This window comes from Arachis stenosperma, chromosome 7, assembly GCF_014773155.1.
Source record: "Arachis stenosperma cultivar V10309 chromosome 7, arast.V10309.gnm1.PFL2, whole genome shotgun sequence".
Classification (NCBI taxonomy): Eukaryota; Viridiplantae; Streptophyta; class Magnoliopsida; order Fabales; family Fabaceae; genus Arachis; species Arachis stenosperma.
Window position 1 is genome coordinate 3,453,259 of NC_080383.1, and position 18,272 is coordinate 3,471,530.

Genomic DNA, 18,272 nt, shown 5'->3' on the forward strand with positions numbered 1-18,272 from the left:
GAGCTTGGGAATGTTCGATTTAAGTTTTGTTGAAAATCTGTGAAATTCTAACTCTGCTCAGTTTTGTCTCGTAGGAATGGACGAGATAAAATTACAAGCATGTTGGAGAAGCTGTAATTAAGGGGGAGGCTGCGCAGACTTTACTCCTCATGGGCTCCACAAAATCTCTTTGACCCCACCTTGACTTTTTGATTGATCCCTCATTTTATGATGATCAAAATCTTTTTGTTGTCATATCAAATCCTATTAGAAGTGGTTATTGTCAAATCAAATCCCTCTCTCCATCTAATCCCTTGATTCTAGGAAACCACTTTTTCAAAATCCCTTGGTTAATAACCGCGCCATGTTGATCATTAACTTCCCTTTCCAATCAACATTTAATGCACCTCTAACCTCTCTCCACTCTCCACACTCTTCGGCCCTTTCCTCTTCTTCCAACTCCATATCTTCTCTTCATCATGAAGAAGAAAACGGCCTCTAGGAAAAGTGAACGCATTCGCCTTTCTCAAAAGACCCCCTCTCCACAAACCCACACTCATATCCACATTCATTCTACATCCTCATCTTCTCCTTCACCACCATCCAAACGTACTTCCACCATGAGAAAGAAAGTAATTGCCCAGAAAAGTTCAGGCCGAGGCAAAAACAAGGAGCCAAGTGTTGAGGAAGAATCATCTCACACTTCACCCATCGCATCACCACCACCATCACCGAAGAAAGCCACACCTGGGAAGAGTGGTCAGAAATCAAAGAGCTTCGCTCTACACAACACCATGGAACTGGCAAATCTGGAATCCTTGGAGTTCAAAAATAAATTTGCCAAGAATTACTCCCACTTCGATCCTGCCAGATTCAACTCTTGCACTTCTTATGAATTCCACAAGGAAGTCATACAAAAGCGTCATCTCTGTTTGACGTACCTTGTCAATCTTGAGACTCTCGCCAACAAGGGAATAAATGTCTCCCCTCTCTTCGAACTACTTCAATGGACTCCTCTGCTTCAAATCCAGAAGCCAGTTTATCCAGGACTGGTCCGTGAGTTCTACGCCAACATGTGCCTTATTGATGGCACCATCCATTCATATGTGAAAAGAGTTCACATCACTCTTGACACTGCCACCATTGGAACTGCCTTGGGATACAAAGATGAAGGGCCGAGAGCATACATGGCCGAAAGGTGGGACTCACAAATCGGCGTCACTCATACCGTGGTTCTTCAACACATATGTGAGCGTTTCTCAGGCTTGGATGGAAATATTCCTACTCACAAGGCTTTAGGCTCCACCAACTCATTGCTTCACAGGATCATCACCCACATCTTAACTCCTCAAAGCGGGTCTCACAATAGAGTAACATATTCTGACTCCCTCATCTTATTTGCCCTTATTACATCTACTCCCATTTCTTTTGGTTATATTATGATCCGCCATATGTGGGACTTGATCAAGAGCACCAAAAAGGCAAATCTGCCCTATGGTATGTTCTTAACCAGTATATTTGAATTCTTTAAAGTTGACCTTTTGAATGAGAAAGTAGAGAACCAAGTGTCAATGGTCAAAGGAGGCGGAGCAGTGAAAGGAACCAAAAGCAAGAAATCTATGGCTTCAGAAAGTGAGTTTGAGGGCAGATCTGAGTCCTCCAAGACCACCAAGTCTATTAAAGAAATTCTCACAGAATTTTCAAATATGTCAGAAGTCATGATACAATTTCATAAGGCTGCACGTAAACTAGCATATGAATTTGAAAGAGCATGGATGAGATGCAAAGACAGAGTGGGTCTAATGCTGGAAAACTTGGAGAAAGATTTGGGAGATGAAGAAGATGAAGGAGAATCTCATCTACATTTATCTGATGATTAAATTTCTGTTTAAGTTTAGGATATTGGCTTAAATAGGCTCAATCTGTTTCTCTGTTTTGTGTTAAGATACTGCTATAACTCTAAGATACTCTGTTTTGTCTGGTTATATCTTGCATATCCTGTTTTTTATGACAAAATCTTGGTTGCAGGTGCCCCTTTGATGACAAAAGGGGGAGAATAAGCAAAAAAAATTGAAACTGGAACTGGAACAGGGGATTTGAGAACAGGGGATGAAATTTTCATCTTGTGAAAATTCATGATCACCTCTGTTGATAAACAAACAATGCATTCTGTTTATGTTGATTGAGAATGCATTTGGTTTATCTTGATTGCTGCCATTATTCGATGTTTATCTTGGTAAAATGTGTGTTTATTGTGTTTATAATACATTTAACTTACCTTGATAAAATGATTTTTGGTTGGATTTATTTTTGGCAGTTCTCAATGATGAAAATTGGTGTGCTTGGAAAGAATAAATCATGATTGAAAAATACTTTTACAGCAAGTTTTCTACCAAGATTGCTCTGATTTAGTGAAAAATATTTTTGAACAGCAAGTTTTCTACCAAAAATAGTTTTTGATTGTTTATGGTGTGTTTGAGCAGAAAATTAAATTTGTGATAGCAAAAAAAGGTTTTGTATATCATTCAAATATGCTCATAAATCAAGCGTTTAGCATTATGGAATGAATATGCTAAATAACATTGTTACTTGAAGCTTGATTAAATTGTTACAGGTATAAAGCTTCCCTTGGTAAAAATGACATATATTAAGGGGGAGCCTTGTGACAACTTGAAAGGGGGATAAATTCAAAACTTTCAAAGGGAGTATTCTATACTCTAACCTTTAATTTCTTTCCATTTCAATTTTTAATAATGTTTGTCATCAAGGGGGAGATTGATGAGTTTGGAAAACTCTAAATTAATATTTGTGATGACTAAACATTATTAAAATAATTAAATACAAAATTATTAATTTGATTCTCACTTAACATATATTGATTAATAATTTTGTTGCAGGTTTTAATATTGGGCCGAAAAACAAATTTCTGGTGCAAGCCCAATTACATTCAGCCTTTGGTTTTGATAATATATGATGAATATGGATGAATTGATTCTTTATGTTACTTGGGCCAATTTAATCAATTATAGTTACAAGTCCAAGTTGAAAATGCTTTCCTATTTGCTTTATACATGATCCAAAAATTCATCAGGAAAGCAAATGTTACTATTGGGCCAGAATTAAATGATTGAAACAACTAAGCCCAATTTTAATTCCTCATGCATGATCCAAAACAAATGGAAGAAGGAAAGCAAAATTGCTTCCAACGGATCCAAGCATTTCACCATGTAATGGATTCCAAAATTCATTACATTGTCATTTATTGCATGGGAACTATGAGAGAGAAAGCAAGACAATTGATTTTATTGTAGCACTTATGGCTACACGCTACTCAGCAAGGAAAGAATCATTTCATTTAATCTCATTCTCTTTCCTAATTCAACGCTTTTCAAATTTTCTCTCTTCTCTCTCTATTTGCTTTTCTTCTTCGGTTATTACCCAGGAAACAATGGAAGCTATGTTCAGCTACCAAAAGAAAGAAGAAGCTGCATGCATCAAGACCATCAAAATGATGATGGCAAGAAAACATAAAAAACAAAAGTATGTTGTGGTTGAGATCATCACCAAAAGTGGTAAGATTTGGTGAGGTAATCTCGAGCTCTCCATACCCAAAAAGAAAGAAGGAGATTCGGCCAGCAAGGAAGAGATCATTGGAGCATGGCTTGTCTCTGATTCTGCTCAACCACCACAGGAAGTAGCTAGAGTGGCGAAGTGATGGAAGAGGCAGAGATTGGAACAGATGAAGCCATCATCATCATGAAGCATCAAGGGCCAGAAATCCATCTTGGAGAGCAAGCCAAGGATGGAGCGCTCGGATTGATGAAGAGTGATGATCAAGGAAGAACTAGAGGTATTTGCATGTTGGGTTTTGCATGAGTTACCTCTCTCTGTGGCCGAACCGGATCTATTTTTGAAGGAAAAGAAGTTAATCTTGGTTTTGTTTCAACTGTGAATGCTTCTCTTCTCTATAAAAGGGGTGAACAGTCACGGTCTGATTCAAGGGAGAAAGTTTGAGAGTTCAAGGCACAGAAGTCTCATAGCTACCTAAGCTTACAGATTTTCTTCTCCCTCAATGTATTCTATTTAGTAATTTTCTGTTTAATTTTGTCATGTCTTGAGTCTCATGGAAAAAGGCAAACAGTGAGGTTTGTATGAAAAAGTCATAGAGCAGAAAAAGTCAGAGAGTGCAAAATTAAAAGAAAAAGCCAAAGATGTCTTAGAGTTCCTTTGTTCATCTATGTTGTGTTTCATGATTCTGTGGGAATCCCCTTGTAAGTTGGGTTAGCACTTTACAGTTTGTAATATGGATGATTATAGTGAAATTCTATCATTGTTGTGATGGAGACTGGATGTAGGCTGCATTGCACTTAGCAGCTGAACCAGGATATATCTGGGTGTAATATTCTCTCTCTACTACTCCATTTCTATTTCTGCTGTACAGGAGCTAAAATAAAAAATATCTCGTGCCAAGTGACGAGACAAAAATAAAAAGTCTCGTGGTTAGGGACGAGACAAAAACAGAAAAGTCTCCTCAAAGACCAGAAAGTGTATTCAAGAAAAAGGGGGCTAAGATTCAACCCCCTTCTTTTAGCCACTAAAACCATCACATCTCACCCTTGTTAGTTACCTAGTAGGATTGATATTTTTATTATATATATTTGAAGCAAGATTTTATATAAAAAATTTCATTTTTCATCATCTTTATATATATACTATAGCTAGCTGACTTATTTTATTCTAGTTAGTTATATCTAAATAGTGATAATATTTAGCTATTTATGAAATCAAAAATAATATTTTATACATTAAAATCAGTCACTATATATATATATATTATTTAATTTATTTTTAATATATATTTTATATTAATTGCTGATTTTAGTGTACATGTAACATAATTGTTATAAAACAGACAATTATTAATAGTTATTTAAGAGAGGAGATTGTCCAAAACTAAAAAAAGAGAATAATTATTGAAATAACAAGCTAGCAATTTAGAGATTAATTTAATTGTGAATTAGGATATAATATATAATATTTACCTATTAGAATCCAAGGTGAAAAACAATGCAATAGCAATCGGTAATGTTTTGTTTTCTAGCTAATTAAATCTTCTTAATATTATCATATATTATTGACAAAATGTAATGCAATAATAATATCCATTACAAAGCTTAAATAAAAGACCAGATCAATATGTATTTTAAGAGTCCCGTTAAGAGACAATGACTTATTTGTACAATAGGCTATATGAGTTATAAAATGAACATCTCTCATACTATCTAGAATAATCATTCCAAAAGCTTCAACTGATGAAAAAAGATAACACTAATAGTTATATCTCTAATACTCCCTAAATCTCCATTGTACACATTATACAAATATTCTATTGGTTCCTCATATTTTCCCGTGTCTTAATTAAATAAATGAAAGAATACAAATTAAAAATCTATAATAGAGTGTTGGCAATAATATATTAACTAACAAATCTTCAATTTAAGTAGTCTCTATTGTGAATGTATGTGGCTATAGTAGTAGCTTTAGTACTAGTTATTTAAGAAAGAAGCTGGAGAATGGAACATACAGTCTGAATAACAGTAAGAAAGAGCAATAGAATTCCAGCAATAAAAGTTGCTGTCTTCCATGGAGTGGTGAAATAATCGCGTCTCAGAGTTGCTATTTTAGTGCGGCAGGGATGTTTGTAGAAAGCATTCAAATCATCACAAATTTTGAGAGAATTGACATTAATTTATCAGTATAGTATTCTTATCAACATCTCTGAATAACTTAGCCACTGAAGTGTAAATACAGCAGCTTTTGGTTGTAAACGAAGGTTGTGCCTCCTTCAGCATTGCTTCCAATTCTTTAGCTACATGATTTGTAACCACCCTACCCCATAAGGCTTGTGATTTTTTTTTATTATTCTTTACAGCGTTCTTTGATACGCATAGGTTTATATATAAGTAGCATAGATAATGAATTAGAATTAGAACACATAGCGCAAAACTTTTCTTTTAGTGCTTCCAAGCAACGAACCTTTTTTCGATTCAATTATTCTATGGAATAAGTATTCCCTTGAACCATATTAGTTAGATAATTCAAAATTTTGAACCGGTTTGATTTCCCTTCTTCCGGTTCAACCAAACTATGCTTTCCTTAAATAACCCAGACCTAGAGAAACTCTGATTAAACTCATCTTCCCTTCTTCTCTCACAACCGAACATGTTGTCCAAGACCATGGTTACCTCTTCATGTAATCAATACTGTGATGTGGTGTTGCAAGAGGAAGAGGCCACGAAGCCTTGTCACACCAGCTCACCTCTTCCCACCTTCTGTAGATATATATAGATGAGCTTAGTCTCTCAATTTTCCTGGAAACCACAGGAAGAGAAGAAAGGAAGCAAGAGTGGCGGCCAAGAAGAAGGAAGAGGAAGACCCAGCATAAATCATCATCATCTGCGTGCGTCACCACCAAGAAGAAGGAGAAGGGTCATCAAGAGAGCTGCTATCCGAAGCCAAAGAAGGAACCCTACCTCTTTCCTTTCCTGGTTTTCTTAGTGTTCCTCTTGTTGGGTAAGAACCAGTAACTTGTGTTCTGTTGATTTTTCCTAAATTAAAGATTCTACCCTTATTGAGCTCCAATTCTTTTAATTGGTAACCAAACCAATCAATTCAGCCCATCACAAGAGTAAAAACTCTTCTCTTGCTCCATATGCAACTCAGCCAATTAGCTCTATGAATTGACAAATCTCTTTAATTATGTTTGCTAGGGTTTTCTGATTTAATATAGCAAAGGACAGACTTTGGTTTGTGAAATTTTCGAAGAGAGGTAAGGGATAATCTATACAAGATATGTTACTTGCAGCTGTGTATACTACTTATGATTGATGGTTTATCATGTGTTTGTTTGTTGAAAAGTGTATAGTGAATTTTTGTTATGATAAAGATGCAGAAAAGTGAGTTTGAGTTATGAGTAGGCCTTTGGAACAAGGGGTAAGTTAATGAATATAAACTCTTATAGCTGTGTTGATTATGCTAGCAACTTTAGTTAGTCAAAAGAAAGGTAAAATTATGGTTTTAGATGAATCCTAGGTTTGAATATAGGATTTGGTATGTGAGGTTGTTGGAAATGCTTTGTGCAGAATTTCTGCAGAAATATGCATAATTGGCAGTAAAACGAATGATTTTATGGGAGCAGTCCAGACCTAATTTTTATATGAGATTATTTTTCTGTAAAACTTTAGTGTGTCTTGAACATGCCGTAAAAATTTCAGAGAATTTGGCCAAGCGGTTTGGAAGATATGATTTTTTGAAGTTTAGTGGTTGTTGCAGATTTTTCTGGTTTTCTGGTTCTGCAGTACCAACTTTCAGATGCTATAACTTTTAATTTAAACAGAATTTTGAGTTGATTCCAAAAGAATTTTGAAGATCTATCAGTATATTTTAAGTGAGTACAAGTTTCATGTTCATATCTATTTTGTAGACTTAGATAAGTCACTTGGAAAATCAGTCGTTTGCTGGAAACTCTGAACTGGTTTATGAAAACAGGGCTGTGTTTCTTAGCTCATAACTTTTTCATGTGACATGGTAATAATCTAAAATTTGGTTTTCTGGAAAGCTGAAAGAGTCTTGTTTAATTACATAAATTTTGAAAGGCAATGGATGAGAACTGGATTTTTAGTGAATTTAACAAATTTACTGCTCACTGCTGTTTTTCTGCAATGATAGCAGAATTTTAAAACATTTGTACAATTTTCAGTTATGGTCGGAATGCCCCAGAACCAAGTTTTATTTTCTAAATCCGTGATTTTACAATAACTAAAGGGATTAAAGAGAGTATAATGACCAATTAAGAATGTTTACCTGGTAAATAGTTAAGAAAAGTTTGAACGTTGTTAAAGCTGAGGGAACCCGTAAGGGTGGTTTTAGTGCTATTTTAGAGGAGAATATGTCCGAATTTCTATAAAAGTTCAAGGACTTAGTTTAATGAAAATGTGTAAGTTGCCCCTAAGAAAGGTTAAAGTTAAAGACAATGATATTGAGAGATAAAGTGAAGAAAGAAAAATGAGGAACAAGGAATGAAATAAAAGTTGAGAATTATATCGAATGGGCCTTGTGCCGAACTGCTAATGCGAAAGTGCCCGCCTAATGGATAGCCTGAGATTGCTAATGCGGGAATATTCGCCTAATTGATAGCACTGTTCCTTACTGTGATACACATTGAAATGTTATTATAATGAGGCCTAATTGACACGGGTAACCGTGATGCCAAGGTGTCTAATTGACACAGTAAAGGGACCATACTCGGGGTTCACTCTGAGTAACGTCGGGTTGCGGGTAGACAACCGACGCATGAGCTCATGGCCTGCGCTAGGAACAGGCATGCATCATCTTGTTTGCGCATATGAACTTCTTGTGAATTATTTACTGCCATTTCTTTCTTGTTCATGCTACTTACTTGTTATAAATATGTTTGTGCCTTGAGTCTCTGTGTTTGTTCTTTTTCTGTTTCGCGACAACTTAGAGATAAAGACCCTAGGTTCCTTTTTTTTTCCTTACTGAGAACTCTAGGTTCTCACCCTTCTTTTCTTTCTTTTTCCCCTCCCCAGACGGGTCCGGCAAAGGAGCCCTGTGAGGTTCGTTCTAACCGCTGAGCTATGAGGATCCGGCGCGCGGTGGAGTCTTCATATGGAGCATGTTTTGGACCTCTTTCTTGCACAATGTTCGGAGATCACTCCAGAGTTAGTCACAGTGGATCTTTCGCTCCTATTTGATGATCTTAGTATCACTTTCCCCTCACTTTTGTAGTACTTTTAAAGGGGTAGGACGTCTTAGTAGTTCGGTTCCAGCTTAGGAAACCCGTGTGAGGGTTGTGACTGATTTCTTCTTTTGTATCTGTACGTATAACTTGGTGTGATACTCGGCTTTGATGGATGACACGTATCCTTGAACTTAACTCATGTGTATATTATATATATGTTTATATATGTTATTTTCTGTTGCCTTGTGTTTTCTTACACGACAACTCTGAAGAAACTAACCTTGCGAGCAACTAAACGCTATTCCACGAGTAGTAATCTGTTCACGATTAAACCGATAAAGGCTTTTATTGATATTAATTTATAAAAAACTGAGTTTAGAGCTAAGTAGGCCGCACGATGAGTAACACCTGAACATTTGGCATTGGTCATGATGTGTCGAAAGTTGGGGTGTTACATGATTCTCCATATATCTATATATAAAGCAGACTATCTACAAGTTAGCTAGCTAAATCTATATTCGAACGAGGCAAGCATTCTATTTATAACTGACATTTTTTTACCAACACAAGATACATACCTATATATATATATATATATATATATATATATATATATATATATATATATATATATAAATTAGTGTAATTTGTATTTATATTATACAGAATTTGAATATGAATTGATAAAATAAATAATATGTATTTGCATGCACTGTACATAGAAAGGACAGAGTAGATAGTCTGCTTTATAATTCCTACTAATTATTAGATATTAGATTTAGAAGAAAAAAAACAAGTGTTTCCGTCGGGTCGTTTACCTGATAATTATTGGTATGTGAAAATATACAAGGGAACGTTAATGATATTAGTGTTCAGTTCAATGTGGATGATGAAAATATGATACTTTCAAATGATTGATGAAGATATTGATTAATTAGCTAAGGAAAGAGTGAATAAAACTGGTAAATATATAGAAATGACAAAAAAAAAAAACCGAGAGGCTGACATGAAAAAGGGAAAACTATCACATATAGAAGTAAAGAATTTGTTCTTTTGTTCAGTTTTTGTTTAGGTTCCAATTGTTTATTCAAGCTATTCCCTTGTATTTTGGTGGTCCATGGATCGGATAAATTTGCAGTGAAGATTGTTGGAACTCATTTTAGGATAGAGGTTGTTAAAGAGGTCAAAACTTTGCCATTAATCATTCCCTGATTTGTAGAGAGACCATAGTCATCATATTCAATTCACTAAAAGTATATTCATATTAGACATGTTTAAAATTTAAGTTTAGCAATATATTTATAGTTGATTTTACTATACACATATATAATATAATCTATTAAATTATAAGTTTATTTATATAATCACTTAGAAAAAAAACCCTAGCAGAGAAAGAGTACGTACTCCGTACTCAAGGAGAATGAGAGAAGGAGAGAGCGGGGGAGAGCGGCTAAGGGGGGAGCGTGGGTGCGTGTGTATCCGGTGTTAAGGAGGGTTCTTCTCGAGAAGAGTTAGAAAAGCCATTCAAGGTCTCTTTTAGAGATAAAGTCATTGGTGCAGAAAATTCTAAGGCCTTTGCATTAGTAGGGTCTTTATCTAGGGATGGTATCGCGACGGTGACAGGTAAGCAGGGTGATTCTCGTCCACCAAGTGTCAGTTTTACCAAGGAGGCAAAGAGCTGTCTAGCTGAACCTTATAAGGAAGCCATCGTGATCAAGGTGCTGGATAAGCATTATGGCTACACGACTCTCATGCATAAGCTTTGGATAGTATGGCGCATCAAAGGAGGGTTTGATTTGTTGGATGTGGGATTTGGATATTTTTTGGTTAAATTTGATGTTGCTGCGGATCGTGAGAAAGTCATTCTTGGTGACCCGTGGTTGATAGATAGTCACTATGTTGCAGTAAAGCCATGGGATGTGGATTTTAGGCCATGCAAAAAATCTTTTGGATCAACGCTGGTATGGAATCGAGTCTTGGGACTTCTAATTTGGTGCTACCAAGAACAAGTAATGCTGCGAATTGCTTTTGCAATAGGGATTCCGGTAAAAGTAGATTTGGCCACTAAGCTTGCATAAAGAGGAAAATATGTCTGAGCTTGTGTTCAAATTAATCTTGAGTTGCCTGTAATCAAACATATTATAGTGGAGGGTGTGACTTATGAAGTGGAGTACGAGAGTTTACAGTTGATTTGTGCTACTTGTGCACGGTTTGGGCATGATAAATCATTGTGCATGGAGAAGGAGTCCTTGGAAGGAAACGGAAATTTCTTTGGTGATGGAAAAAATAATGAAGCCCCGACACTAGTGCCACACAACAATCATGAGATTCAAAAAGAGGCTGAATCAGAAGCTCGTGATTTGGGTGAGAATCCTCGTAATTTGGGTGAGAAATTAGGAGTTGTTAAAGGGAAAGATGTGGTTACGGAATTATTGGCTCCTCACGTGCCTGATGGTCATGTTAATGAGGCATGCATGGATGATGGAGAAGGCTGGCAACAAGTGCTGCGTAAGGGAAAATTCACAATGGGCCAGTCATCAGGTTTGAAGGACCAAGATGAAAAGCAGCACAAGTTTAGTTCGATAAGGGTTCCAAGGCCCAATTTGCATGGTGATGGAGGCAAATCAATTGGCATTAGGATGGGAAAGTGAGAAAAACATGAAATTGCGCCATCTCCATCGCGCAGAACTCCTGCACGTCGTGGAATTTCTCTACGGAAGCGTCCTTGGCCGTCCTCCTTGCAGAACTCGCCAGTTGATAAAAATGGTCGCACAACAGAGGAAACCTTAGTAGATGGAAGCATGGCAGGTGCAGTGTCGGGGGGTCTGAAGGTGGCAATTATTGAGGATCAGAGTGTGCCAGTACCGCAGAACAAACCACCTATTGAGGTTGGTGATTCTGTTTAGAGTTTATGTTCTTATTTATTCTGTCCCTATTATTTATGGATAGTTTAAATATGATTGTTTGGAATATTAGGGGTGCTTCTAATAAGTTATCCCGGGTGCATTGTAAGGAACTTGTTAGGAAATTTAGACTTGTTTTCTTTATTGTGGTTGAAACTCACTCCCCTTTTCAGCATTTAAAATTATTTTGGGAAAGGTTGGGGTATCACTCTGTTGGTATAGTAGAAGCAGAGGGGCATAAGGGAGGTATTTGGTTTCTATCCTCTATGAAGGGTGTTTGTTGTAAGTTCATTGATGCTTTTGATCAGGGTGTTATTGTGGAGGTTCACTTTGATAATTTAATTTGGAGGTGTAGTGGTATTTATGGCAGTCCTCAATTTAATAAAAGGGTTCTCCTTTGGGATTATCTTGTTGCACAATCCATGGTTTTTCAAGGACCTTGGATTGTTCTTGGTGATTTTAATGAAGTCAAATTTTCTCATGAATCTAAGGGCTGTCAATTTTCTCATCAAAGAGCAGACATGTTTGCTACTTCATTAGGGGATAGTGGTTTGTTCGATCTGAAGACTATTGGGAGGCGATTTTCTTGGTACAGGAAGGTGAAAAATTATATTGACGTGGCAAAAAAGCTTGATCGAGTCTGTATAAATAGTAGTTGGTTATCTATCTTTCCAGAAGCTTATGCAGAAGTTTTAAAATAGGCTTCAGTCTGATCATTGCCCTATTCTGGTGCGTTGTAAAGGTCGTCGTCAGCCTAAAGGGAATCGACCTTTCTGATTTGTTGCTGCTTGAGCTACTCATCCTGGGTATAGGGATATTATGAACCAGTCATGGTGGTCTAGTAATAGAGAGATTCATGGCAAGCTTTCGAAAGTACAGAAGAATTCACTAGAGTTTAACTCGAAGGTATTTGGTAACATTTTTGTTAAGAAATGTGAATTAGAGCAGCAGATTAATTACTTACAAAAGCGTTTGGAAGTGGTGGATAGTATTTATTTGCGTCAGAAAGAGAAACAGTTGCTTGATGATTATAATAATACTCTAGTACAAGAAGAGCTCCTATGGTTCCAAAAGTCTAGAGAGCAGTGGGTAAGGTTCGGGGATAGGAATACAGGATTCTTTCATATTCAAATTCTTGCGCGAAGGAAGCATAATAAGATTCATGGCCTTTTTCTCAAGGATGGAGTATGGAAAACTGGTCCAGAGGTTCTGAGTCAAGAAGCAGAGTCTTTTTATAAAAGCTTATTCTGTCATTTGGATGATGTTGATTTGGGTTACCTTGGTGATGTGCATCTTCCTTCTCTGAATGAGAAAGCTTGCAATAATCTTACGGCACCAGTTACTATGGAGGAAGTCAGAACAGCTGCTTTTCACATGAACTCTTTTAAAGCTCCGGGTCCTGATGGGTTTCAAGCTTTCTTCTTCAAAGAATATTGGGAGATCATTGGTTTTGATGTTTGGAAGATGGTTAAACAGGCATTCTCCGGTGTTACTCTTGATCCGAGAATGTTGGAGACTTTACTGGTTCTCATTCCAAAGGTTGAATTACCGGTATCTATGAAAGATTTCAGGCCAATTAGTCTCTGCAATGTAGTTTACAAGATCATCATGAAGGTCCTTGTTAATAGGCTTTGTCTTCATCTTGTGGAGATTGTTGGCCCGCTTCAAGGAGGATTTATTCCGGGACGAGGAACTCCTGACAACATCATTATTGCTCAAGAAGTCCTCCACTTTATGAAGAAGACTAAATCAAAGAAAGGCACGCTGGCCTTTAAGATTGATTTGGAGAAAGCTTATGACAGAGTTGACTGGAGGTTTTTATCTCATACCCTTAAGAGCTTTGGTTTTCCTATTCCTACACTTAATTTGATTATGAATTGTGTCACTGCTTCTTCCTTATCTATTCTTTGGAACGGGAGTCGTCTGAATGGCTTTACTCCTAGCCGAGGTCTTAGACAAGGAGACCCTATGTCACCTTATCTTTTTGTGTTGTGTATGGAGCTATTGGCATGCTTTATTAGTCATTAGGTTGATTTGGGCTTGTGGGAGCCGGTTGCTATTTCTAGAGGAGGACCAAGAATATCCCACTTAATATTTATGGATGACTTGCTTCTATTCTGTAAAGCTACAAAGAGACAAGTGCAAAATGTGATGTTGATTTTAGAGACTTTTTGCAAAGCATCTGGGATGAAGATTAATGTGGAAAAGTCTAAAGCGCTTTGCTCCAAGAATGTCTCTGCAACAAGAAAAGAGGTTTTCACTAGGGTATCCTCTATTAGATTTGTCCAGGACTTGTGCAAGTATCTTGGAGTTACCCTTAGCCATTCTAGGGTGACTCGTTCAGCTTTCAATGGTGTCCTGGATAAGATTCGGAGTAGGTTAGCAAGCTGGAAAGGGAGTTTACTCAATCGGGCTAGTAGACTTTGCTTGGTTAATTATGTTGCCGCTGCTATTCCCACGTACCAGATGCAGGTATCTATTTTTTCCAAAGGAATCATTAGTAAATTGGAGTCTATGATGAGGAATTTTCTTTGGAAAGGACAAGTTGATGGAAGAGGATTGAATCTTGTTAGTTGGAAGGTAATGGTTACTCCAAAAAAATATGGAGGTTTGGGGATTAGAGATCCTTATTGTGTAAATATTGCTCTTCTTGGGAAGCTAGTTTGGACTTTTTTCCAGCAGCCAAACAAGCTATGGGTCCAATTGTTGGATGCCAAATACCGACCATCTCTATATGATTGTTTTAGTTATTCTAAGAACAATGACTCTCCCATTTGGAGGTGTCTTTGCAAGGCTTGGGAAGTGTTGAAGGATGGGTTTACTTGGTGTATTGGAGATTTGAACTAGATTTTTTTGTTTTCTAGCTGGAGGAGAGAAGGACGGTTATCTAATGAGATGGATTATGTTCACATTTTTTATTCGAATCTCCGGATACAAGATATTTGGTCGGTTGGTAGGTGGCATTTGGATACTCTTTATTCTCCTTTACCTCAAAATCTGAAAGGTAATATTCTCTCTTACAATCCAGATGAACAAGCAGGTCCAGAAGTGAGTTGGTATTGGAGTGGGTCTGCTGCCAAAGTCTATGACTCACGCAATGGTTACTTGTGGTTGTGTAAGCAGCTATTTGGTTGGGAGGAGCGGGAGAACTGGCTTTGGCTTTGGCATCAGCTTTTTCCGGAAAAGCATAAGCTTTTGGCTTGGTTGTGTCTTAAGGAGGCTCTTCCTACTGCAAGTTTTCGCTTTAGAAGAGGGATGTCGTCATCGGATAGGTGTCCAAGATGTCTTTCTAGCCAGGAATCGGTTTTACATTGTATTTGGGATTGTCCAAAAGCTCAGCTTATCTGGCATAAGTTGGATATTTCTTGTCTTCCTTTGGATTTGAAGAACTGGTTCTTGTATCATAGCAGAGAGCATCCGTTCAAGTTCTTTTCGGGATTTTGGTGGATATGGCGAGTAAGGAATAATGACATCTTTAATCCCATGAAACTTGGCCTCCGAAAAAAGTGATTTGTCTGGCATTAACTTCAGAAAAGGAGCTTATGAATATTTTTGAATTACAACGTATGTCCCTTCCCTCTACTCTAAATGGTTTTTGGAATCCCCCATTCATTGGTACTTTTAAGATTAATTGTGATGCTAGTTATTTTGGTTCGGGTGATAGTGTTGGTTTTGCTTGTGTTATCAGAGATTGTAATGGGAGCTGTTTGGGAATGATTGAGAGTAATAGTATTCTTCAAGGAGATAGAATTGTTTGCTACTTGGAGAGGATATCTCTTAGCTTGGGATGTGGGTCAACGAGATGTTATTTGTGAGACGGATTGTGTGGAAGTATTTAATCTTGGTACACAAGATGGTTTTGGGTTTAGTGATCCATTGGTGCTCAAAATAAGAGATATCATGCATTGGAATTGGCGTGTTGACTTTCGTTTGATTATGAGAGATGCAAACACGGTGGCAGATACTATAGCAAAGATGGCGATGAAGTTACAACTTTCGCATGTGGAGCTTCTTTCACCTTGGAAGGAGTTTAAGAATAGTCTTAAACGGGACTGTCCCCCTATTTAAGCAGTTCCTTATTTTGTTTGTTTTGTTTTTCTTTGTTTAATTTATTTCAGTCACCAAAAAAAATTATAAGTTATATTAACTTTGAGATTGAGTGAATCAATTTTAACTTTAAAAGTTAATTTATGAGATAAAAATTTTTATTTATAAACTATTTAGAGACCTTATATTTAAAATATGTGAGACTTGTAAGTTGTAATATTTTGAGAAGAAAACATCATACTTTGTCCACTCAGCTCCTAGGAAGAGCTCAATTAAGAATATCAATATATATCACCTTCAATTCTCGTAAGTCATCCGCTGTGAGATTGATCTCATCTTCTCCGAGTAACGCGCATGTTTATTTGTTTCTCCAATCACTTGGTAGTGTTTTGTTTTGCTTTCTAGCTAAATCTAATTATTATTGACAAATTAAAATAGAATGCAACAATAATAATATATATAAATTACAAACTCAAAAGAGTAGTAACATATATTACAATCTTAAATTAATGAAAGAGTACAAATTAAAATCTGTCATAGTGTTGGCAATAATAATTAACACACCTCAAATTTAAGTAGCCTTTTGTGAATGCATGTGGTTATGTGGTAGCCTTAGTACTACTTATTAAACTTGGAGAATAGAACATATAGTCTGAACAAAAGTAAGAAGGAGTAATACAATTCCAGCGATGGAAGCTGCTGTCTTACATGGAGTGGTAAAATAATCGCGTCTGAGAGTTGCCATTTTAGTGTGGCAAGGATGCTTGTAATAAGTTTTCAAATCATCACAAATTTTGAGATAATTAGCATTGATATTTGACATTGTAAAATTTTTATCAACATCCTTAAATAGCTTAGCCACTGAAGTATCATTACCACTTATCGTACTCCGAATTATTCCAGCTTTAATGAGGACATCGGCATCCTTGTCTCTGTTGACAAGTCGAGTAAGGAAGCTAACGTAGTCAGCGATGTAGTGGTCATTAGGATAGTGGCACAGCTCCAAAGTCATAATGTTCCTCAACAAAACTTCAGTGGAATCATGTACTACAATATGCGGGATTTTAAGAATACCATGTTCAAATTCCAAATCTAGTATGCCAATGCCGTGCCATGGTTTATTTACTGTGAACTTGACTCCTGCTTCAACTAACTCAGATGCACTGTGACCAATAACTAACGGTACAGGGTTCTTTGAAGGTATTCTATGAGATGGTGGCAAGTACAAGTATCTAAGCAGATCAGTGAAGTGTGCTATACTGCCACCTGCCGGTGGTAACACTCCTTGTTTGTTGTGATTTGAAAACCTACCAACAGCAACCCACATGAATGAACGGAATTCACCGCCATTTAAACGAGAAGCAAAAGCTAGATTGTATATCTTCTCAAAGACAAAAAAACGAACCTGATTCTCAAGTAATATCAAATCTTGCATTACCCGAGTAATCATCCAAGATTTTGAAGGGATGACATCATTTATCACCCACTGACCTCCGAGGAAAAGCTCAATTACGAAACAACAATCTATGAATATCACTTTCACCAATTCATCCACTGTGAGATCGATCTTCTCCGAGTAACATGCACGAATTTGTGGTTCCAACTGTTGCACGCAATTCACCAAATCGGTCAAACTTGCCTCCGATCTTTGAATGAAATGTTGACAATAAAATTGTTCGTGCCCTTCCATGGTTACCAGTCTAGAATTTCCGTGATGCAGAGGGCCAATTGAAACAAGCACCGGGGTGTATGCATCTTCGCTTGATTGGCGGATTTGATGGGGCACTTTATAGATGCAGCAGCTTTTGGTTGTAAACAAAGGTTGTGCCTTCTCCAGCATTGCTTCAAGCTCTATAGCTACATCATTCTCCATATATCTATCTATTCACGTGCATGCATGATAATATAACCACCAGATTGAAAGAAAGGTAAGAACTGATAATGATTGATGATAAAACACAACCCTTTAGAATTTTATTATTTTTTAAGTATATTATCCTTACTATATCATAATAGAAATTTCACTCACAAGTTACTAAAAGTTTTGAATTCCTTTGTTATCTTTTGGGTTGGGTTTGTTTCTAGGCATGAGAATATTAAAATATAAAAGTGTGTTTAGCAGATAAAACATAAATAAAAATGGAAAAGTCTAGGGGCCAGCACTTTTATTGAATTTTGGCCAGCATGTAACCAGCAGAGGAAGGTGAGCCATTGGATGAAATCTCACACCAATCTCACACCATCAAATCATCATTGATGGCTAATTGATGGCTAACAATCACAAAAATTGCTGGCCCCCTAGCATTGCTCAATAAAAATATTATTTTAAAAAATATTAAATTAATATATTTTATGTTTATTTTAACAAAAAAAATATAAAAAAATAATAAAAGACATAATTTATTTTTGTTTTTTTATTATTTTTATTAATTTTTTATAATTATATTTTTTAGTATTTTATTTATCTTTTCAAAATTTTTAAATAAAATATAAAATATTAATTTTTATGTTTTATTTTTTTGTGTCTTATTTTTTATATTTTATGTTCTGCTGTTATCGTATTCCTTTGTGTTTTGCGTTTG

The 18,272-nt window shown here is 36.5% G+C and overlaps 1 protein-coding gene, 1 long non-coding RNA gene and 1 pseudogene across 2 annotated transcripts; 2 read left to right on the plus strand and 1 right to left on the minus strand.

The window, feature by feature from the left end:
• The first annotated feature begins 6,209 nt into the window (after positions 1 to 6,209).
• Positions 6,210 to 8,904, plus strand: LOC130940227 (uncharacterized). Its single transcript, XR_009070254.1, has 3 exons — positions 6,210 to 6,552; positions 6,750 to 6,808; positions 8,589 to 8,904. It is a non-coding gene; the product is annotated as an uncharacterized LOC130940227 (long non-coding RNA).
• A 1,293-nt stretch (positions 8,905 to 10,197) lies between these two features.
• On the plus strand, positions 10,198 to 15,711 carry LOC130939215 (uncharacterized; annotated as a pseudogene).
• Positions 15,712 to 16,315: 604 nt separating this feature from the next.
• Positions 16,316 to 17,563, minus strand: LOC130939216 (UPF0481 protein At3g47200-like). Its single transcript, XM_057867336.1, has one exon. It carries the CDS (start codon positions 17,561 to 17,563, stop codon positions 16,316 to 16,318), a length of 1,248 nt encoding a protein of 415 aa, XP_057723319.1.
• Between the last annotated feature and the right edge of the window lie 709 nt (positions 17,564 to 18,272).

What these genes read in the sequence shown, in the direction of transcription:
- LOC130939216 (XM_057867336.1), bottom strand. Translation starts at nt 17,563, where the DNA reads ATGGAGAATGATGTAGCTATAGAGCTTGAAGCAATGCTGGAGAAGGCA.